General features: G+C 46.6%; 1 protein-coding gene across 2 annotated transcripts; it reads left to right on the forward strand.

Moving 5' to 3' along the window:
- The first annotated feature begins 62 nt into the window (after positions 1 to 62).
- On the forward strand, positions 63 to 23,557 carry RD3 (retinal degeneration 3, GUCY2D regulator). Of its 2 annotated transcripts, none has more exons than XM_030946431.1 (3): positions 63 to 116; positions 12,720 to 13,045; positions 20,748 to 23,557. In XM_030946431.1, exons 2-3 carry the CDS (start codon positions 12,750 to 12,752, stop codon positions 21,043 to 21,045), a joined length of 594 nt encoding a protein of 197 aa, XP_030802291.1. In that variant the 5' UTR covers positions 63 to 116; positions 12,720 to 12,749; the 3' UTR covers positions 21,046 to 23,557. The 2 variants fall into 2 exon arrangements, with proteins under 2 accessions (XP_030802291.1, XP_030802289.1); XM_030946429.1 differs by lacking the exon at positions 63 to 116 and adding an exon at positions 164 to 714.
- The last annotated feature ends 480 nt before the right edge of the window (positions 23,558 to 24,037 follow it).

Raw genomic sequence — 24,037 nt, forward strand, 5'->3', positions numbered from 1 at the left:
GGCGGCGGCTGCGGAGCGGCGGCTCCGCTCAACTTCGGCAGCGGCGGCGGCGGCGGCGGCGGCGAGAGGCGCTGCCCCGGCTGGGCGCCGGCGGCGGGACGGCAGCGGGCACCGCGGTGAGGAAGAGGAGAGGGAGGAGGAGGAGGAGCTGGGGACGCCGCCAGCAGGGGTGCCTGGCGGGGCGGAGGCGGTGCCCGGCGGAGGGGACCGCTGCGTTTGCGGGGAAGAGCCGGGGCTGGGGTGTCCCGGCTCCCTGTGCCGGGGGAGCGGCCACCGCCCGGCCCGAGCGGCTCCCGGCAGGGCGCGGGGTGCGGCCGCCTCCGCCGGGACGGCCCCGGGAGCGAGCCCCGCTGCAGCCTGCAGCAAGTCCCGGTGCCCTGAGGCACCTGCATTTCTTCCGAGGGCCGCCTCAGCTGCAGGGTAGAAAACGCCACAAAGTTTCCGTGGTCTGGAGGGACTTTTAAAGTGGTGCCGGCTCTTGGCGGGAGGCTGAGTGCGCCGAGGTAGCGGACCGAGCCCTAATCGCTCAAAGGCACTGCCGTAAGCACAGCTGTTGTATCTCGTCACCAGGGCTAATCCATAGCCCAGTGTGGGTTTAAGCCTGCTGTGCCAGTTTAGAGGGCTTGACTTCAAGCCACGTCCTCCTCCTGGTACCCTCTCCGCTCGCCCTGAGTCCGTCTGTCCGCAGGAGCAGCGGGAGCGCTGGTGCCCAAGGTGAGGCGGGATGGGTGGGCAGGGAAGGGAAGGGAAGGGAAGGGAAGGGGCCGGGCCCCCCGACAGCTCTCCCAGGCTGGGCTCGGGCACGGCTGCCTGGATGATGGATAAGCGCCGGGTAACTGGTTATGTAAGGACAGGCAATCGAGGAGGAAAGCATGGTTTATGCTGCCTCATGTTTATGCCATATTTAAAATCTCTCTGATTAGACACCCGCCCTGCTAAGTGTCTGCAGGGTGGAAGTTCAGTGTTTGTCAACCCCAGGGAGGTGCCACGAAGGTCGGTCAGACAACTTCTGAGTTATGGCAGTGTAACTGAGGCTAGAACACACTGTGCATCCCCTAGTGCTGATACATTCATTAAAACCCATGTCAGGACAGTGCTGCTCATGGTCACAGAGGCTGCTGTCTCTGTGCCTGCAGGTGGGACATGCAGCTATTGCAGGGTGGAAAGCATGAGCTTTCCCAGAGCTCTGCCAGTGCTGTGAGTGATCTCGATAAAGACAGGCTTAAGTTTTCAAGCTGTAAATTTAGCTTTCTTCTTTTGGTTGCTAAGTTTTAGAACAACGTATATTTTAAAGTAGCTCCTGTCACAATGATCAAACTTAAACTCTGGTCTTAGTGTTCTGCAGTACAGAGAAAACTCTGCAGTCAGAGTGGGACTTTGGGGACCTTTGGTCAATATTCTTTCTGGTAGATACCATAACTAAGGTTCAGTCCTGAACAGAAATGTACAGGTGTCTGTTAAACTGCATTCTTGCCTGTGATGCAATGAGTTACTCCTGCTTTCCCAGAGGAATCAGTCCTCAGTCTGGATGGAGAATGCACATCCCACCTGCCCATTTTCACAGCACTTAGTCTGGTCTTCACCACAATATATGAATAAAAATACTTCAGAGGACCTGATGCCAGGTGGAATATGCCTTTGGGTCAGAGTTTCAATCTCTTTATATAACTCTATATATGAGTATCTGCAGTATTAGAAATTCCAATCTGTGACATTACTGCCCCTTTAATAACATTGTGTGGTTAGTAGTAGAATAGAGAAAGATGAGCTGGGGATCTCTCAGAGTTTTAATTCTGAAAGCCTTTTGTACTAGAGCCTTCCATCAGATGCTATTACTGGTTTATTGCAGAATACTTTTTTCTGGTAGTTTGGATGATTTTAATAACAGAAAAGCTCTGGGTCTGTGCTACCTTCTGAACTCTCATTTACACAGCTGAATGAATGGTGAAGAATACTTTACATCCCTCTGTCCTGACTGGAAACCTGGCTTTGTAGTCTGCAGAGATCAAAGCAAGGTATAGAATTGAAGGTGTGTTTGGTCCACCATGGCAAGATCTGAGCAATATATAGGAGTTTTAATAACAAGTCAGTCAAACAGAGCAGTTCATTGTGCTTTAACTTCCTGTCTCCTGTAGGTTTAGGTAACAGTTTAGTGTAAGTTGTATGACAGAGTGCTTTTATGGTTGCTAGTGGAAACATTGTTTCAAGCGTGAGTGAGATATTGGCATGAAAATAATCCTGTTTTTTAACAAAGAGAACTCATTTGCTTTGATAAGTAGACAAACTGCAAAGTACTGCTCTGCTTCATGAGCAGATTTGAGGAGAACCCACCCTTTTGCTTTTGCAGATAACACAAAGATTATCTTCTGTAGAGTGCCAGGTATTAGGAGAGCTCCAAGCTATTGGGCCCTTCCTTCACTTTTTCTTTAAGACTGGATTTTCCTCTGGAGTTAATCAACAGAACTCTCATTTATTTCAACGAGACAAATCTGTTTTACATTGTGCAGCTTTGCTGTGGATCATGAAGCCGTACCTGTTAGATCAGCTGCCTTTCCTCATGGTGTTTGGTTAGTGACTGCAAATCATCTTCCTTATTCTTACCTGAACTTGGGGCCCAGTCTGCACTAAATTCTTCTTTCTTTACCCCTCTTGCAATCAAAAGGCAGATGTAAAATGCATCAGATACACTCGTTTTCTAGAAGATTGAAACTCTAAGAATGTATTACAAACTACACAAATACTGGGGGAGATAAGAGCAGTATTTTTCGTGTGTTCTCAATTTTAAAGGCTTTCATTAAAAAAAAAATCTTATGAGGGCTACCAGGTGTAGAAAATGTGACATAGTCATGTATTTCATCACTGTTGTGGTATTTCCAGAAGGCCACTCAACCTTTCCTTTGATAGAAAGAGTACCACTCAACCTTTCCTTTGATAGCAATAGTACCACTTTTATTTCTTTTCTGTCCTGCAGCACCTCTGGTTCGCTCTGAGTCCCTCCTGTCACGTTTACCTGGCGGTGATTGTTAGTCATGTACCTGCACTAAAGGCTTAAGTGACTTGTGACTCTGTGGCAAGGACAGCAGACAAAGAGCCAGTGCCTTTCTGTAGTGCTGACAGTGCCAGCCTGCTGGAGCAAAGGGAATGCAGAGCAGGGGCAGCACGCCGAGCAGCAGCACGGCTGTCCCGCTGCTTTGGCACTGGCTGTCCCGCTGTTTCGGCAGTGGCTGTCCCGCTGTTTTGGGAGCGGCTGTCCCGCTGCTTTGGCACTGGCTGTCCCGCTGTTTTGGGAGCAGAGCTGGCAGCAGCAGGCGCTGGCAGCCCGGGGCAGGCAGGTCGGACCTGAGCACAGCCGTGCTGGGACAGACAGACATTGCCTGGCATGCAAGGGCCTGCTGGGTGCCACAGTGCCCTGTCACAGCTGGCTTTGCTCCTGGACACTGCTGTGAGGCTGTCCCCAAACTCCTGGCGCCACGAAGGTGTGACAATAGGGCTGCATTTAAAGCATTCACTTCATCCCCTGCGCTTCTGTTACTCAAAGCTCCTTGCTACTTGTAACAGGGTCATGTACCTGGAAACGTGTTCACCACTGTGAGTTTCAATTTTTTTAGTCCAGAAATAGCCTATGTCCATCACAACAGGGGATTCTGTGTGCTTACAAAGCAAAACACAGGTTTTCTGCTGTGGTATATACGCAGACCCCTGAATGTCCTCCAAAGTTCTGTCTCTCTATTCTGCAGGTCAGAATGAGGAATGCTGCTGTGATAATATCATGATATTTGCATTGCTTTTAAACTTGATTGACAGGCTCTACCTACTGCTTTTTCAGCATTAATTGTCTCACAGCATCTCAGGCTGAGCATCTCTTATAATGATTTCCACTGAAATTACAATCACGTGGCAGGTAGATGTAAACACCTTAGCCCTCCATGTCACTGAACAAGAAAGCAGATTCCAGACACAGAGGAAGTAGAGTTCTTTGGGCCTGGTAAGATAAAATTCTCAGTATGGAGAGAATAAAGGCAAGTAACTTAAAAAAAAAAAAAACAAAACCAAAAAAACCCCAAACCACAGAATATCCTGAGTTGGAAAGGATGGACAAGGATCATTGAAGTTTAGCTCCTGTACCTGCACAGGACATCCTGAAGTGTCCCACCATGTGCCCAAGAGAGCAGTCCAAATGGTTCTTCAGCTCTGTGAGGCTTGGTGCTGTGACCAGTTCCCTGGGGAGCCTGTGCCAGTGCCCGAACACCCTCTGGGTGAAAAACCTTTTCCTGATACCCAACCTAAACCTGCCCTGACAGCTTCAGGCCATTCCCTTGGGTCTGTCACTGGGCACACAGAGAAGAGGTCAGTGCCTGCCCCTCTGCTTCTCCTTGTGAGAAAGGTGTACACTGCAGTGAGGTCTCCCTCAGTTTCCTCTTCTCCAGGCTGAACAAACCAGAAAGTGGTGGAGAATGGAGAGCAGGGATTCTTTAACAAAGCTATGGTGGACTATATAAATAAAATTGAGGTGTTGGCAGCAGTTTCTTAGTTAGAAGTTGCTAAGAGTCTTTGGAACAAAAATTAAAATATCTTCATAACAAGAGAAATAGATTTTGAGGTTCATCTTTGATGCTCTTGCTACTTAATGCTACTCCATGCAGATAGAACCAGCAGCCAAGCCATGACCACAATTTCTGCCTGAGCAGCTGTTAAACATTGCATCAGTTAGCACAGAACTCAGAAATGGGGGTAGCCAAACCAATTTGGAGTTGCAGTCCAGGCAGGTACTTGATACCTTTTGGCATCTGAAGGACACTGGACTTTCCTGGACCATGTAATCCAAATCTTACTAAAGAGATAAATAATTTAAAACAAATTTTAATGTGCTCTGCAGTTTGACATTATCTCTTTTCCCCATGACTATGTGTCTTCTAAAAAGTACAGTTATGGGGACAATGTGGAGATTGGACCCGCTTTGGAAATAAATTTCCTTGTTTGTTACCCTGTGATCTGGCATGTGCGGAAAAAGGCAAAGTGGGAATCTTGCATGAGCAAATTCTGCTCTCTGACTGTAGCTATAAGGAACCACCACCCACAAGAAGGGAGGGAAGGCATTTCCCAGCTCCTCAGCCCAGTTTGTTGGCATGCTTTGACTGGATGATGATGGATTTCTTGGAAATCTGTCTACGGCTGAGTGACAGCCTTTCTATTGACATCACTGGATTATGGATTAGGCTTCTCTCACGTAACCCCTTTAAGGCTTCTCCTTCTGCTCCTGCACAATCACCACACCCCCAAGGCTCTTGGAGTCACACAGAATTGTCAGCAGCACTCCTGGACTGTGAAGGCAAAGGCAAACCACAGGAGACTTGTCCAACAGAGGACATACCTTTACAGAGAGTCCTATTCTACTCTCATTTTTATCATAATGCACATTTCCCACCCTCTGCATACTCCTCTCCTATCCTGGAGGGCATTACAAGCTGGGGGCCAGGAGAAGGATCAATGGAAATGAATATTTTCTTCTCAGAAGTTGATTTTCTATACACTAAACTGGCCCTGCTGATTGACTCATGGTTTAAGACTGTAACAAGTCTCAGCAAGGGGTGATGCAGCCCGGAGGAGCCTGTGTCTGTCAGGTTGGATGAACAGCCTCCAGTTGGCCAAAGACCAGCAGGCCAAGGAAACAGACTCCCTTTGCTGGTGAAAGGGCTAGGAAGGGCTGAAACCCTGTGTAAAGAAGGTGAAAAAACAGATAAGGCATGTGAATGTTGATATTTCTGATGGTTCTTTGGTGTGTTCTTTGGAACAAGAAGAGGAAATCACATGGGGAAGCATGTGAGAAGGTACAAACATGGAAGATGAGGTCAAATTGTTCAGAACATGCCCCGAGAAAAGAACGGAGAAAGCTGCAAAGTACATGAGGAGAAAAATGCAGGAATTGCTGACAGTGTAGAGAACAGTGTAGGAGTTTTGAAGAAAGGCAAAACTAACAGGAAACATTTGCATGAAAAACTTTCAGCAAGACTTACTAAAAATTACTAAAGTTTGAAGCAACCCCTCAGAGACTGTGAGGGAGAGAGAGGGGGGGAGAAAGCCAGGTATTCCAGACTTTGGTATAGCTAAGGTAAACATGTGCTTGAAACTCTGTGAGGTGGTTGGTCAGACTTGCAATCAGCAGTGACCTTCTAGGCAAAGATCTGGGGTCAATGTCACTAAAGTCTCAAACCCCTGGTCTGTTTCTGGAGTGGAACTTACATAAACCCCTCAGAAATTTTGGTTGAATCACACCAGAGATGTTCATCAACTGGACTGTGTCAGCTCCCAGGATAGCCTCTTAGAAGGAATTGGAAAATGGACTAATTGGGCAACAGAAAGATCTGTATTCAGCTGGGGCTGTAAATTTGTCCTTTTCCCCAGTAAGAAGGTCAGGCTGTAACTTTTGCCTTTCTTTAGTCGTCCACATCTTGCCAACAGTCCTTTGAGTTTTCCCACATGGCAAAGCCATTTTGAGTCAGTTAATGATTAGCCTGCCTGTGAACTTTAAATTAAAACCAGCAGCCACAATTAATGGAGCCCACAGTATCTTCTGCAGGCTGCTAAGAGCAGTAGTGGGAAGAGTGGTGGCTTGTTGAGCCTGCTAAATAGACATGGCCAGTTGCCAGCTCTCAAAAAGAGGAGGTGATGGATGAGAGAAGGGAAGGAAACAATCTCATACAAACAGGACTCCCTTAGGAGCAGCCAGCACAAGCTGCCAGCGTGCATGAAAAACTTGCATGGGATTTCCCTTCATTTGAAAACAGGCTATTTCAGCTGCAGGTGAGGTGCTCTTCTCATCTGGAAGCAGACTTTTATGGCAGTCGAGTGAAAGCCCCATTTGGGGTCAGAGGTATCCATGTTCCCATACCAAAAGCAATTCTGCCTTTTACCAGAGCTTTCTGAAAGCTCTGGGACTGGGCACAGCTCGGGTCCAGCAGGCCTTGGTAGCAGCAGACAAGGTATCCAAGATATTTTTCTGTTTATTCTCTGTAATGCTAGTGCTAGGTAAAATGGTTCTCATGCAGGATGCCTTGCTTTGAGGGAGACCTGTGGAACTAAAAACCATAAATGCAGTAAGAACAGCCCAGGCTCATGCAAAATCCAAGTCTCCTTGCTCTCTTTCCCAGTCTGAGCACTAAATTCCCTTCTTGCTCCTCTTCTAATGAAACAGCTAGTGAGCTAGGAGTAGCTGGAAGGGCATTCCTCAGTTGTAATGCTTTATACTGATTTACCCCTAATGCCACTGAAGTCAGCAGAGTTAAACCAGTGTGAAACCAGGTCATAGCCAGAATTAAAATACAGAAGGGCATGTTCACCTTCATCAGATAAAAGCACAAATAGAAATAATAATGGTACCTGTAGCAGCTTACAAAAACTACTGTCATCACAGAAGCTGAAAAGAAACAGGAGACTTTACATTATTTACAACAGCTTGTGGCCTGTTTTGCCCCTCAGTTTTGTTAGGGATACACAAGGGGTGAGCAGACCAATGAAAAGCTCTTCAGCCTTAATGCTGTGTGATGGTGAGTGGAGGCACCATGTAGCAAGATCCAGGTACCCACTGGAGTGGCAGGGTCAATAATCTGACCCTGTGCCTGGGTTCCAGCCTGAGCCTGTCCCTGTGTCTGAGCTGAGACCAGAGCTCTGCCTGCTGCTGTGGGAGCTGCTGGCTGGAGTCACTCACCCTGGCCATGCACACAAAGGGAAGCACTGGCTGCTCCTCCTCCTCCAGAGCACAGGAATGAGGCAGGGGCAGCAGTACCTGCAGGAGCTGCTGGCTGTGACTGCTGTCACCAGGACAGCCACAGCTGATGCTGCAGGGCAGTCACTGCAGCCATCTCTCCTGTACAGGCACTGCAAACCAGCCCAGGTGTTGTCATCTTATTGCAAAGCTCCCACATCTTCTTGGTGATTTCTCATGGGCATCTCCTCACAGCACTGACTCCTCCACAGCTCAGCCAGCAAACTCCCTCTCCTCACCCAGCTAACCCACTCTTCTATAGCACTCTTCTTCTTTTTGGTTACAGTTGTGGCCTGTTAAGGGCAGGCCTGTTCCTAACCTCTGGTAATTCGTGCAGCTGCAGCTCCTCAGGGGTGAGATTACCTTCTGCACTATATTTTCTTACATTCTGTCCCCCCACCTCCTGGTGCTCCTGTTTGCAGGGATGGAAGATCTGTGCCTCACACTCTGAGCTAGCTGCAGCTGTGACCTGTGGAAGCTTTCAGCCCTTTCGTGTCTGCCTTCTGAAGAAACTGGTATTGCTTGCTGGGAGAGGTAGGGTGTAGGACTAGAGAAACTAGTCCTTTAATGCAGTTTGGAAAACTTCCTGATTCTAGAAAAGTCTAAGCATTAGAGCCTGGAATAATTTCAGATGTGGGACACTGTATAGACTATTCAGGTTTTGGGAAGATTTTCCTTTAATGGTGTGATTTATTTCCAAAGTATGAACACTTTTGAAAGAGAGCAGGCTACTTTAGGATGAGGGAATGATGCATGGAAGCATCTTTTCCTTGCAGTCCTGGCAGAATGATGTGGATCACTTCTCATCCAGGGAGTCTGGGAGCTCATGGCTCTCAGCTCTAGTGGGAGTACTGTGTAGTTATGAGCTTTTGGTGATTTTTATTGTCACTAAAGGTGCAAGCTTAAATGAAAAGCATATTTTTCCTCACCACTTCATGTCTGTCTGTGTCCCAGTGGTGAGGATTTGCTCAGGCCTGCAGAAGCAGACTCTTTAATCCCTTGCCCTCATGTTAACTTTTGACGCCACGTCCTGCTTGGGCTGCTGCCAGAGGAGCCTTTCTGTAATCCCAGCTGCAATCCTTATTTGTGCCACCCCTGCTCCCCAGGGGCTAATGGGAGGGAGCAACAAGGCACGTAAGTGCTCAGTGTGAAGAAACAGATGCTGTTTTTCTCCTCTTCAGCTCCCCAGTGCCTGCTTTGGAGTCCATTGTGTTTAAATACAAGTACAATAGGTAATAACTTTGTTCCATGCATTGTCCTCCTGAAGGGACAACATGAAGGGATTGGCTGGGTGGGGAGTTAATTCCATCTTTTTCTGAGCTGATTGATGCAGTTTGTTCTGTCTGCTAAGTACTGGGTTAACTCCCAGCAGCAGAAACCTCTCACTCAGAAGTAATAACAGTTTGAACCTTGGTATGCTTCTGCTTCCCTCTCAGAGCAGCCTCAGTTCCCCCACCACTGGGGGTGGTGCTGAAGGAGTGCTCCTGCAGCAAGGCAAATAATTGGACTTGTAGAAGGTGGTGTAGCCTCTGCTGCATGCAGCGACACATTTGCTAAATAATGGTTAAAGCTCTGTCTGGCCTTGTAGCTCAGGCTCCTGTGAGTGCTGCCCAGGCAAGGCGAGCTCTGCTGCCGATGTTACAGCAGCAGGAGCAGCAGCAAACCTAGCCAGGTGTGTTTGGTTTGTGTGGCAAGGTTTTGGTGGTGATGGGGGCTACAGAGGCGGCTCCTGTGGGACACTGCCAGAAACTTCCCCCATGCCTGACAAAGCAAATGCCAGATGGCCCCAGCAAGGACCCACTGCTGGCCAAGGCTGAGCCCATCAGTCCAGCTGGCAGCACCTCTGGGATAACAGGTCTAGGAAGGGGAAAAAACAAAAGGGAGGCTATGGGAGGGCAACAGGTCTAAATACTGCAAGGTCAGTGGGGAAGGAGGGCCAGGAGGTGCCTCAGAGAGTGGAGCAGAGATCTCCCTGCAGCCCACGGAGGTTCAAGGGGGAACAGAGAGCCCCCTGCAGCCCATGTCCAAAAGAGGTTGTGACCCCACGGGAAGACCACAATGGAAGAGGCTCCTGGCAGGACCTCCAGGAGAGAGGATGCCAAGCTGGAGCAGGTTTGCTGGCAGAACTGGTGACACCACGGGGAGCCCACACAGGGCAGCCTGTTTCTCAAGGACTGCACTCCCTGTGAGAGACCCAGGCAGGAGCAGTTCATGAGGAACTGCAGCCCATGGGAAGGACTGACACTGGAAAACTTCATGGAGGACTGTCCCCCATGGGAGGGACCCCACACTGGAGCAAAGGAAGGAGGACCTCCCCTTGAGGAGGAAGGAGTTGCAGAAATGATATGTAGTGAACTGACCACAACCCTCATTCCCTATCCCTCTGTAGTGCTGGGTAGGTGGGAGGAGGTAGAGAATTTGGGAGTAAAGCAGAGCCTAGGAAGGAGAAAAGAGTGGGGGAAGGTGTTTTAAGATTTGGTTTTATTTCTCATTATCTAACTGTGATTTGATGAGTAATAAACTAATATTCCCACGTTGAGTCTGTTTTGTGCCTGACAGTAATTGCTGAGTGATGTCTCTGTCCTTATCTCAAACCATGAGATACATTTAATACATTTTCTCTCTCCTGTCCAGCTGGGGAAGGGAGTGATTGAGCAGCTTTGGTGGGCACTTGGTGGGCATCAGCTTCCACCCACCGCAGCAGGTCACAGAGGAGATCTCTAAGGATCTCCTGGCTAGAATGTAGCTCCCAGCAATCCTTTGACTCCATGCACTGGGTTTTTACAGGCGGGGTTGCTGCAAGGTCGTGCCCTCCCACGAGGGTTCAGCCAGGCAAGCCCAAGCCCCGTGCGTGGGCAGGAGAATGTTTCCCCAGCCCAGCCTGCAGGAAGCAAGGCATCCTTGTAACCTGGCCTCAGGTGGCAGGGCTGTGACTCACTTTAATGACATGCTGAGAGGAAGTGAGGGTGCCTCTTCACCCTCTGTCTCACCCTCTGAGCGAGCTGGCTGCTGCAGGTGAGATTTCTCAAGGTCTCAGGATCTCTGCTGGTCACAGTGACCCCGAGATGCTTTAGAAAGTCTCTTTTCCCAGCCCAGCCATTGAGGAGGAGTCAGAGCTCTTCTGTTCTCGTTCTCAAGGTTGTTTACTGTTTCTTGTCTATAAAATTCTTTCTCCGACCTGCCACAGGTCTGTCTAGCAGGTCGGGTTGAGGCACATTGCCCGTTCCTGGGGCAATGTTATCTTTTTTATGCTAACAACTATATGTACATTATTTACAATAACTTCCCAATACCTATCACCTATGTTAGACAGAGAGCTTCTACTCTAAACCAATCTAAAAGTGCCAACATCACCCAGAAGATGGAGGCTAGGAAGAAGAAGGAAAAAGGACAAGGCATGCCCAAATTCCTCCATCTTGGGACCCTGAGCCCCCACTCTAAAAACCTCAACAATCTATTTTTCACCCCGTGACAAACTAACTATTATTCTACCTAAACTTTCTTGACTTGTAATTCTTTGTATAAAGGTTGGTAATTTTTTCCATGGGTCAGGATCAAAGGCACAGGGGTCTTGGCCTCTGTGCCAAGGTCTCTGAGCCCCCTGGGCAGGGGCTCGAGTCCTCCAGTAATTCAGTCTCCTGCTGGGTTCAGGTTTGCCCGAGCAGGCTGCGTGGGCCAGATAGCTCAGTCCTTTATGGGACAGACTGCACCAATTCCCAAGCAGTTCTCAGCTGCTGGCAACCGTAGCAAGCTTAAGGGATATCAGCTCTTTAGTGATTATCAGCTCTTTGTGATTCCAGCCCTTAGCTTGCTAAGAGCCGCAGGCAGACAGACCCAGAGCAAGAAAGGAGAAGGCCATCCTGGTGTTCCACAGCGATGTCTTTATTGGGTGCTCTCTGAAGGTTCCAGTGACAGCTCTTCTAACCAGAATATGCTAAAACAGCCCATTATATGGGATACAGGGGGATCAAAAATTGTCCAATAGCAGGGGTTAAAGGAGAGTGACCTATGGGGTTACAGAGAGATAAGCAGGGATCCAAAAGCGGAAGACAGGGGCTTCTAGCTATTCACCATTGTCAGGACCCAGGACATCCCTCTGGCTGTCCTGAGCGGCCAAGACCCCTGCCAGGGGGCTCATAGACCCTGGCACAGAGCCCAAGATGCCTGTGGTTTTGATTATGACCTGTGGAGCAAGTTACCAACCTTAGATGAAGATCTGCAAGCCACAACAGTTCAAGTAGAATATTAGTGAAGCTATCACAGAGTGGAAAAATAGATTTTAGGGTTTTTGGTATGGGGGTTCAGGAGGCAAGATGGAGGGATCTGGGCATGTCCAGCCTTTCTCTTTCTTCTTCTTGGCCTCCATCTTCTGCTGTGATGTTGGCACTTTTAGATTGGTTTAGAGTAGAAACTCACTGTCTCACATAGGTGATAGGTATTGTAAAGTAATTGTAAACATTGGATATGTAATTTTTAGTATAAAGACATAAGACCTACCCGGGGGCAGGCAGTGTGCCTGGACTGTCTTGCTGAGCTGACCTTGGCAGGGCAGGAGAAAATTTTTAATAGATAAGATACAATAAACAACCTTGAGATGGAAAAATGAAGAGCCCTGACTCCTTCTTCAAGCACCAGGCTGGGAAAAGAGACTTTCTAACTTTTCTCGGGGTCACTCTGACCAGCAAGAGATCCCCACATACCATGATTTGGCAGTTCCTACCTTTAGGCCTCTGCTCTCCACGGGGCCCTTGCAGGCCCTGTGCCTGCTACACCCCAGGGCAGCCAGAGGAATTTCCTGGGTTCCCACATCAAGGTGCCAATTGGACACCAATTATTTCCAAGTGGTTATCCAGCAGCAATTTTAACAGCAGACTGGAGGGGTGAGGGGCTAAGAGTGTTCTCAGCTGAGGTGTGTTGATGATGGCACTGTTCTTTTTCTCTCCCTCTCCACCCTCAGCCCACTCCCAGCAGAGACACACGGAGCACTATGTCACTGGCATCCTGGTTCAGGTGGAACGAGCCCCCCAACCGCATTTCCCAGAGGAGCCCCACAGAGATGGTGGTGGAGACACTGATGATGGAGCTGAGCTGGCAGATGAAGCAGGCGGAGAAGCAGCAGCGTGAGCGCGAGAACGAGTACCGGCGCATGAAGAGCGGCGTGGACTACGGCTGGCTGGTCAGCTACCCCAAGCACAGCTACGACATCAGCCCCGGGGAAAGGCTGCAGCTGGAGGACATGTGCACCAAAATACACCCTTCCTACTGTGGGCCTGTCATACTCAGGTACTGTGAAAGATGGGATGATGAAGAGCTTGCCTTTCCCCCTTTCCTCTTTAGGATGTGTGAGGAGAGAGTGAGAGTTGCTAGAGAGAGAGATGAGAGAGCAGAACCAAAACGTGGCATCTTGTATCATGAGTCGTGCTGGGATAGTGTCTTTGTGAAAGAACAGAAATCTAACCTTTTAAGTCAGTTTAACATCATTTCCCCCAAGAAGTTCCAGAATGCTATTTCCCTCTGACATTGGTTGAGTGCTTCATGCTCCTGAGTAGCCAGAGCAGCATCACCTTGCCTGATGAACCATCTCAATATTGTGATGGGGTTTTTTTTGCTTCAAACTTTGGAATCATAGAGAAACTGAGGTTTAAAGGGACCTGTAGAGGGATGTACTTCCACCTCCTACTGGAGTAGGGCCACCTTCAAAGTTAGATCAGGTTGCTTAGGGCCTTGTCCTGTCCACTGTTGAATATCTCTGAGGGTAGAGGTTCCACAGCCTTCAGAACAACTTCCTTTGGCGTTTCCCCCCTCTTACTGGAACCTTCATTCCTGGATTTAAGCTGTCCAGCAGGTCTATTGAGGCACTTGTCCCCAGTGTCCAACCCAGCCTAAAGGTGCTATTCTTTTGTTCAGCCTGTGAACCAGGTGCTCCCAGAGAATGTCTCCCTTCCCTACCCTCCCTCTTACCCTAGACATGGAGTCATGGGATGCAGGTGGGGATGAGCTGGTTTGAATAGCCAAGTGGTGCTTCTGACTTCTGCAGTGTAGGTGCGCACAAAGCCTCTCTTGCTGTTGAGCCTTTCAAGTGCTACCCTTAGGGTTGCTGCCTGCCAGCTGAGTGACCTCCTGTGAGAATGCCTTTAGAAACTGATCTAAGCCTGCTGTAGCATGCAGACTGGAAGGGAAAGGTGTGGCTCTTTTCCTTTTAGGGTGGCTGTTCTAAGATAAACTCTTATACTTGGCACAGTGAAGGCAAACTTGGCAAAGTGAGGAACAGCGACTCTGCAGTGCACCTTAGCCAAAGCAAAGTTGTGAAATGAGCCTTTATGATCAACTTCCCCTGCTCCAACATGTTCTTCAGTTGGGATTAGAGTGAGCACAGTCCTTGCAGGACACATACAAGAGGGCTCTCAGCACCCTGCAGTCCCTCACTGCATATGCTGCCTCCTGTTTTCCCTTGAACAAACAATGGCCTCTGAACTGCAGCTGCAGAAGTGCTGGAAATAGCTGCTCTTCTGTCTTACAGTGGATGTAGCCAAGAAAGAATGCCCAAATTACCTCTCTAGTCCTCATTTTCCTTGGGGCTGCACCTTGGAAGCAACCTGGCACACAGAGCCTTGGCTCATGCAAAGGTGGCCATGATGGCAGAATTTGGGATCATTCAGTGACCAAGACTTCTCCAGTGAAAATTTGCTGGGAACAGCACCTGCCTTGTGGTTGTATAACTCCAAGCTATGCTGTAAACAAGCCACTTCAAAGCCCTGGGATTCAGAGCTATCTTTACCATCCCCAGGGCCTGTCTGGCTAACAGGTTATTTCCATGGCAGCAGGCTTTGGTTGCTGGAGCAGGGAGACCCCAAGGTTCATCCTCTTCAGGAAAGTATTAAACTGAGCCATATACAACTTGCTGCTCTGCTATTTATTTTTTGTTTAATTGATACAGATGATGCAAGATGTCTGATTTCAGTGCAGCTTGTAATGGTTTTTCACTGTTGCTCAGGATTCAGCATACTGATGGCAGTAGATAAATGTACTCAACAACGTTGGTGGACTCTGTGTGGGTGATTGAAGAAGGCTAAAACCATCCTCTTGAAACTCCTCTTACAAATAGGGTGCTGTCATAAACTGTATTACACTGTGATTTGAGAAGTGGCATGTTTTATAGAGCTTGCATTGCTTAGCAGAGCCAAACTAAAAAAAACCCTGAGGATTTCATAACCCTTGTTGGTTCAGTTCTGTGACTGAGAAGGGGCTATCACAGGCAAAGAAATGGTGGGTTGTGTCAAAGGTCTGGCTGATCTCATGAGCAGTCTGCATGTGATCAGTGGCATCAGTGTAAGGAAAAGAGCAAAGGACAAGGAAGCAAATCCAACAGCAGGGACAATTACACCTCATGTATAGCATCCAGCTTACTGTGCCTTGTAACTGGGAGACTTTTGGAGCCACAAGTGGACCTTCTATCCATAATTGGCTGATGTGGCTTTATCTTTCAGTTGTTTAGATTATAGGAGCTTTTCTCTTTTTGAACACATGTAAATTTATAACATTTTGGCACCCTGTGGCAGAGCTCCACTCCTGAACTACAACTCTGTTACAAAAAACTGTGTTTTGCTTGTCTTAAGCTAATGTATGCTAGTTTTATTCAATAATCCTTTCATCTTTTGCCAGAAATGTTAAGAGTTGACCCCTCTTCTTTTCTACCTTCTAACTGAGAGCTCTGTCATTCCATGGAATTTTCATTGCTGGTGAGGAAACAAAGAAAGAGAATGGGGCTTGCCATGTTAGGAGATGAAAATATACAGGGGAAAGAAAGAAAAAAAGAAAGAGCCTGCAATTTAAAAGAAAGACAGCCAAAATTGGATAAATTTCTCTTTTCAGAAAGTGAGATAAGATGGAGATTTTAGTAACTTCCCCAAAATTCCACAAGATGAGTACAATAGGAATGCAATGAAACCTCCACATTCCCAGTGAAGTACTTTAATAATAAGATCATTGCACTGCTGATGTGCACTTCTCTGTGACTTCCTAATATGTAGCAGCTTTTAGAAAAATCTTCCACCAAAAAAAAGTTTGTAAGTTTGCATTGGGAAATTCAAATGCAGAGCATGTACCCTACCAAAGTCCTTGGCTCTGACTGAAATCGTAAGCTTGATCCTTTCCCTTCCACTTTAGCTATTTGAAGAGCTGAGGTCCTTTTTGAAGTCCTTTTTGCACTCAACAAGCACGTAATTCTTAAATTACACAAGTAGCAGGCATCTTGCAAGACTGCAGAGTTTGTTTTGTTTGTGTCATGCAAAGTCTCCTGCTTTGTGAGCCTCTGAGTTCAGAGTCAAAGCCAGAACAAAACATTTTTATGTAAGTTGTCAGAGATGTCACTTTGTTCTCTAAAGGTCTAAATGATTATCCAAATTGTCCTTTTCTGTGGGTACGGGCTCATTTACTGAGAGGCAAAGTTCCTCCAGATTTGTTTCTTCAGATGTGGAGGAGGCTGGAAAGGAGCACTTCACAAATGAACAGGGTTTTTTCAGATCCAGATTGCCTATTTTGCATTTTGGGTCAACAGAAACTTCTCTTTGAGGCTCTTGGAATTCTGGAAGGATTCAAATACACTGCAAATAGCATCCGATATCTGGAGACTCTGATTCACCTCATGCAAATAAAGCCATTGCATTCAGGAGTAACTTTGCTTTAGGTTACTGGGTTAGAGATCTCTGTTTCTTTAAAATTAAATCCTGGAGCCAGCTGAGGGAAATGACAGTGAGTTTGGTGAGGCCTGTAGTACCTATCTGCCCTGGTTAAACTGAACAAGTAGAATAGTATGTTGCCAATAAAAAATGCTGGATTTTTTCCCATCTTTACTCAGAGCTTTAACCCTAGGCAGAGCTAGTTAAAGTCTGTTTAATTTCTTTCCGTTTCAGCAAAAGTGAAACAGTTGGTTTCTGTCATCCTGTGCCCAGAGGGAAACAAAAGACTCCCTAGTATGGAAATGTAAACCTGCATTTTGGTGATGTGAGTTGTTATCAATATCACAGGCTAAGGACTGTAATTTTATAAGGATTGTGTATAGCTGAAGTGGCCTTCCTAGTAGGACTTAATGTAAAACAAATGACTAAAATCAGAAGTGGATTTATTTACAATTGCAATCTTAAGTTTGAGGTGATGTGACATGAGTGTTGCAATTAGTGTGAATGCTGTAATTCTTTGGGAGTCAAGGAGCCTTTTCTAGCAAAGCTGTTCGAGTGTTACCCTAGAACCAGAATTACTGCTCAAAATGTAGATTCAGGAGTCAGCAGCTAATTATTAGCACTAAGCAACCCCACATTTTCTTTGAATGACTAAATCTACTTAGAGCTCCCCATTCAGACAGGCACTCAGGAATACCCTGAACTATAAGCACATTGTTTAAATCCATGGACTTTCGTTGGATTTAACAGGTCTTTAAAGTTCAGGCTGTACTTAGGGAACCCACTGTACAGGGGACCTACAGAATAACACAGGCAGGTGACAGTGCTTTAAAAAGCAGTGCCAGGATGAGCCAAGCACAGCAGGATTCTTGAAATGTGACAGCCCCATAAAGCAATGAAAGGGACAAATTTGTTTGAACTGTGATTCAAACACTGTCTGGACTGGGGAATGTGCTCATCCCTGTGTATGCCACTTCATCCTCCCCAGGTCTGTGCTGGTTTTTGTCAGGTCTCAGACTGTGTGACGTGCATGATGTATTCCAGGAGAGCTATCAGCACTTCCACAGCTTGAACCACAAATAAGAGACAGAGGTCTGCTTTTGTGATGAGTAAGGGAACCCTGCTGAGGTGTTTCTGGACATGGTTGTGCAGTTGCCTAGTTTGAAACTGTCCCATGCAGAAGTGTAAGGGTGTTAACCTGTGGTAGAAGACAGATGAGCCTTGTGCAATTTTGTGTTCCTAACCCCACTGAGCAGCTTTGTGTGGAGTTTGTTTCCCAAGATACAAGGCCATGCTCCCTGATTCCAGTGTTTTCTGGTTTTATATACTGGCTGTTGTGTGCAGAGAGCAGACTGCTGGAGCATCCAGCACATCAGCTGGTGTTCACTGGTAGCTGGGGAAGATGGCTTTGGTTATGTGTAAGTGCCTGCAGCAAAACCATCTTTTTTTTCTGATACACAGACTGGTTCAGCTGGAGCTCAGCCCTGATAACCTGTCCATCTTTTCTGTTGAGAAATATTTGTGGTGTGCACTCCTTTAGGATTTCCTACATGAGCTTGTCCCTTACACAAACATGCTGGTACTGAAGTTAGGTAGGCATTATTAAAGGGGTGAAGTTAGTTCATCCTGTTAGGGGAGAGAAAAGGATCCCCTTTCCCTTCTCCATCAGAATCAGGGTGGCTTTACATTGTGTGACTGGCAGACAGTCTTTTGGATTGCATTCTCTTTGTTTCTTAGACCTGCTCAAATCCTTACAAAGTAGTTTTGGTGCTGGTCCTGAAAAGTTAAAGGTAAATCTTAACAGCAGAGTTGATAAAACTAAGCTAAAAGAGTGCAAACAGGCAGACAGCTGTGCAGGTGGAAAGCTACCCTGATTTCAGAAAACTGTTTCAGCTGGATTGATTGGGAGTATTTTCAGCAGCCCAGGGCATTAGCATTAGAGCTCTCTGCTCAGGGGGAATATTTGCTGTCATATCATCCATCTCCCCCTGGTACTCAGAGCCAGGCACTGGCCCAGTAATAGCCTGATACAACCTGCTCCCTGCTCTGGAGCCACAATCCAGCAGTAGGACACACAGCCTCTGAAAGTGGAGGCAGTGAGGAGGCCTTTTGGGCGCACAATTGCCAATACAAAAGAGGAGGATGTAATTATATATATATATAAAATATGATAGCACCTCTCTTTAAAACACGCATTGAGATAAAATAATGGAATGTCTCATTTTAGTTCACCTCTGCAATAGAAATCCTTTGAAGCTGCTTTCCCTGGTATAATAATAAGAATGTTGTGAAGACTTGAGTTTCTATGGACTCACCTTTCTATGCTTCAAATAGGATAAAAGGAAAAATGTATTTATTGTGAAAACTGTATTTTGGGCTCTTTGATAATGCAACTGAAGTGCCTCCTCAAAAGGCAGAAAGGAAGTTTGCAATGTCCAACAAATCCCAGTTCCTGCTGCTGTCTGCTAACCCTCAGCAAGAGATCATCTCTTTCCCTTCCAGGCTCTGCACAATTCAGTTTGGCATCACTGTGCCAGTACTTAAACACCAGCATGAACTACAGCACCTCAGAGGCTTTTTGCACCCAAACATTCAAAGTTTTCAGGTTTTTGGTGAGGGGGCAGGGGAGGGAGATTAAGAATTCATTGAAAGTGACTGAAACAGTTAAGGAACATTTTGGTGACTTTGGAAGGTTTTGTGTCAAACTGCTCTGGCTGGACAGTGGAAGGGACTGGTGCTTCTGCTGACACAGTTCCCTCAGTGAGCAACACTGGGGTCCCCACAGCTGTACCTGTAACTGCCAGTACTTGCTGGGAGGGAAATATCTGCGATACAGCAGGGTATCAAGGTGTGTAGCCAATTTCAGGCCTCCACAGTCAGAGTCAAACTACATAAGCATACAAAAAGTCTTTCTGGTTTCTCTTTGGCTTGCTTTCTGTCCCTATTATCTTGGGTATCCTTTGGCACACCATTAAGCAATGCAACTCTGTATGTGCTAAACTCCTTCTTACATTCCTGGGCCTTTTTAAAAACCCAAGAGACAATACCTTATTCTATCAGCTTCTGCTGCATTGGGCTCATTTAAATACAGTCCTTCTGTTTTCCATCCTTGTTCAGTTCTGTTGAAGGAAAAGATCAAAATGCTTACCTTATACACTTTAGCTTCCCTAAACTAGTACTTCACTAAAATCCAGTATAAATACCTGTATTTTAGTGAAGTACTAGTTTAGCTCTGTGTCTGCTTGCACGTATAATTTTACCTTAAGAACTGATTATTTATTAGAAGAGCAGCCATATTACCCCCTGTCACAAATGTGTACTGTTACAGAACAATCAGGATATCTATGTGACCGGAGGGTGAGCCTTGGGAATGGCTCCCACACTCTCCAGGCTGGGGACAATTCACCCAACAAGGTGTCAGGAATGGCACGATCTCTTCATTGCTCAGCCAGTGGCCCATTCAGTGGCTTCAAGAAAATTATTCTGCCCTGCATCTTGTCTTCCCCACCTGCAAAATAAATAGTGGCGATTCTTCACTTCCTTGATATTAAGCTAGGTTGATCAAATTTTAAAAAACTCCATTTTGAGCTCTTTGCTGAGAAGGTACTGAAATAATTCAGAGTTATCTAATTAGATAAAGAATTGTGCTGCCAACCAAGATGTTTTCAGCTGAGCCAGTCCATTATGTTACAGAAATTCATAGAAGATGAAACACCATGGAAAGTTAAATACTGAAAGACTACCAAAGAAAGTGACTGGATTTTCCTTTGTCTAGAGGCCATTGGGTAATGCTATCGGGAACAAGAACGGAAAATAGGGGAAGTCATGTGGGGCTTTCCCTGGTCTACCTTGAGCTTCTGGTAAGCTGCAGTTCAGGGACTACCTTGAGCAGTGATGTGCATTTGGACAATCACGTTTAATCAGCAGTGCTGGGGACATTTTCCACAAACTTGTCCAATAATTTTGTTTCTTAAGCTATTAATAGCATTGAGTTCTGGTTTAATAGGTGTGGTGTGAAAAGAGCACTTCCTTCTGTTTCAAACTTGCCTTCTAGCTTTGTTTGGTTCTCCCTATTATTTCTTGTGCTTATAAGAAACAGTGATTCATCTCTTCCTTACATTCCCTGGCTTGCTTGTGATTTTAGAGACCTTGGGCATATCTTCATGGCCCCTCCTTGTTGTTGTTCCCTTCTGTGCACGGAGTCCCATTTAGCAGGAAAGTGCAAGTTCCAAGCCTAGCAGAGTGATTTGGCAGCAATCTGGAATTTGATGTTTTTAATCAAAGCCGTGCCTCGACTGTGCTTCCAGGTTCAGGCAAGTGGTTGCAGAGTACGAACCAGAGGCGCAGGAAGTATCCCGGCTCTTCCGCTCCGTCCTGCAGGAAGCTGCTGAGAAGATCAAAGAGGAGGAAGAGGCCAAGAAGCTTGCAAGGCAATGGAACACAAAGAACAGAACCAGCCTCTCCTTAACAACATTTAAATCTCGGTCCAGGATCTCCCCATTCATCAGTGACATCAAGACCATCTCTGAGGATGTGGAACGGGGCACCCAGCCTAACAGGAGGGTTTGGAGCATGCCAGAATTTCGGAACACCAAGGACTTCTGACTCTATACTAAATAAGGTTTTTAGACACTGATCTTTCAAAAGCCCAGTTAACCCTTTTTTAACTCTACTGTTTCTTCTTTTTTCCATCTCTCTTTTCCTGCCTGTCTTTGTCTTGGAAGCTGTGTCTGTAGTAACTGCTGCTGATGCCTGCAGCCTGTGACACCATTTATTACCAAACATGGTAGCCTTTCCTGTAACTCAGTAGCTGTTCAGTAACCTTAAGGACCTTAAGGCTCATTTACTATCTCATTTTTATTACTGCTTTCTTGTGGAAAATGAATTAGTTTTGCTATGTGTGTCTTCTCCCTTTCCCCTCCAGCCTGGATGTAGTTATCTATAAAAACTTTTGGCTCAGGCTACTGAGAGCTGTTGGCTGCACCAACCTTGCTGAAAGCAAGACAGCCACTTAAATGAGTGGGGCTTGCAGGATCAGGCTTGTGAGTTAAAGCTAGTATCTGATTTGGAACTAAACTTCCTTTTCTAACTAATAGCCTTCCTCAGTGCTACAACAAACTTCACAGGTAACCTCAGCACTGCTCTTGATCTGCTTTTTTGCTGACAGTTCACAATCCAACCCGAGTAGAAACAGACCCAAGCTTTTTGAGATTAAAGACCAATCATATTCCACAACCACCAGTTTATGCATGTTCAAATTTCTTGGGTACTTTCTCTTTTGTGCAGACAGAACCCCCAAAACTTTGCACCTGCAGAGCAGATAGAAATTTATCACCCTGCTATGTAGATACACAGGTGGATACCTCAGTGCTGTTTCAAGTGCTGTTCTGGGGCCTCAGTGCTCTGTGTTGCTAAATGCTCCACCCTACACCCCAGAAATAAATCAGAAATCACCCTACACCCCAGAAATTAATGTTTATGGCCAAGCCTGAAAGAGGGCTGAAGTAGAATACCCATGTAAAGGGAAGAGTGAAGGGACTCAGCATTCATCTCCAGGGCTCTCTGTACAGTGGCAGCAGTTGAGGTCATGTGAACTTTTTGCTGCTGTGAGTGACTGAAGTGCTCTGGCAGATGAAGGTTCTTCTGAGACCTTGAAGAGACAGAAAAATGCCACTAAGGAAAAGCTGCTAAGGCCCTAACTCAGCATTGGCAGGGAGAACTCTCACCAGCAAAGGAAACAGCAGGGGACACTGTGAAAGTCAAGTGTCCTGCAGAGAACCCAAGGGCTAGGATGCTTTGTGGTGACCGAGGGGAGATGGGGAATGAAGAGAGGGACTTGCTTGGATGGCTGGCTTCTGGGGTTTCATCTCAGTGGGGTACAGCCTCCTGGAGGACCCTGTAGCTTTGTTGTTCTTTTGTCCGTTTCCAGCTATTTTTCCCTGGGGATCTTTGCAACAGCATGTGGGTTCTACAGCCAAGATTAAAACCCTCTGAAGCTGTGCCAACTCTGGGAAGAATTCCAGTGCATGAAATCTATCCTAGACTAGAAATGTGCAGCTTCTTCCAGAGATGGAGGAAGGCAGTGTAAAACAAAGATCAAGATCAACCCCCTAAGAGCTCTCTGAGACTGGGATTCTGACTCTTCCTCTCTCCCCTCTGGGCTATGTAAGATTGAAGACAAGGAATTCTTAGCAGCAGCAGGCTGCAGTTTCTATCCCTTGGTAATCATTGCTGCCAGCAACCCTCCTAGGGACAGAAAGCAGCTCAGTTTTAATCAAAAAGTCAGGGCTTCCCAATACAGCATCCAGTTTAGGACAGGCTATTCCAAGTTTAGGTCAATGAGGGAGAGTTTAAAGCCTTCTTACAATCAGCTTAGTGTTTTTCAGCCATATGTCCTTGTGAAGTAACCTGATTGTGTACATGAAGTAAAAACCAAGGCTAGACATACTTAGCATAACCTTAGCTGTCTAGAAGATGTAGGATCTCTAGCAAGGGGTCACCACAATTTGCAGAAACAATTCTTGTTTGGAAAAGAGTCAGCCATATTTTTTTATATATATTTGCAAGCCACTGTATGGTACTGAAGACTGAGTTCATGAATTTCATGCTGCAGCTCTGTATTCATTTTCTTTGCACTTATGTTCTGTTTGGCACCTTCAGTATTGACTGCATCGATGAGATGTTTGATGGACTGCTGGGAGACACGGGACCTTCTGCCTCACTGCCACACAGCCCTTTGTTACAGCACAGTGTCAGTAGCATGCTCACTCTTTCTTTAGGAGAATCAGCAGTAAGTACCTGCCCTGCAGCAATGTTCTAAGCCAAGGAAATCCCAGACGGGTGTTCACACTATCACAGTGGCCTCTGATTGTGCTGTGTCCTTCATTAACAGCTCCCAGCTGGCAGACACCATTCTGATGTAGCCAAAGAGACAAAGCTGACCTTTGGTCAAAGCCCTGCATGTTATGGAGGCCAGGCTGGGGCACTGTTTGTGACAGCTGTTTTGCCTCAACTTACCTATCATTTATAATTCCACAATAAAATGTAATCCAAACCCTTGAACAGTAGTATCACTCTCCCTGTACCCCTTCTGGAAGTTACACTGGGTTCACAGTAGGATCTGATGGTACAGGGATATTCAGATACCAAGCTATGAGAGATCTATTCTATTCCATGCTCTCTAGTCCTCTTACAGGGGTAGAAATGTTTTCATGTTTGCCTGCAGCCAGCTGCTTGGAGACTGACTGTGAGCTCCTGCATTGTGTGTGCAGCAGCAGGGACTGAAGCAGAGCTGGGAGGTGATCAGGGTGCACGACTGCTGCACTGCTTCTGGTGCTCATTTTTCTTAGAAATGCTGTACACTGAACCTTAAATGATCCTTTGGTCTCAGCATGCAGCAACAACTGTGCATTCATGTTTGCCTTGTCCTAATACCACATTTGGCATGGCTAAATTAGTGTCAGTTCAAATGAGGAGCATGAAACTCCTGACTGTCCCCACCTACTGTGCTATGGTCCATGGCACTGGGCACACAAAGCAGGCCAACCAGATTGTTTCTGGCTAAAGCCAACCCAAATGATCCATTGCAGGTGGCTCA

Source organism: Camarhynchus parvulus, chromosome 3 (genome assembly GCF_901933205.1).
Source record: "Camarhynchus parvulus chromosome 3, STF_HiC, whole genome shotgun sequence".
In the NCBI taxonomy this organism is placed as follows: Eukaryota; Metazoa; Chordata; class Aves; order Passeriformes; family Thraupidae; genus Camarhynchus; species Camarhynchus parvulus.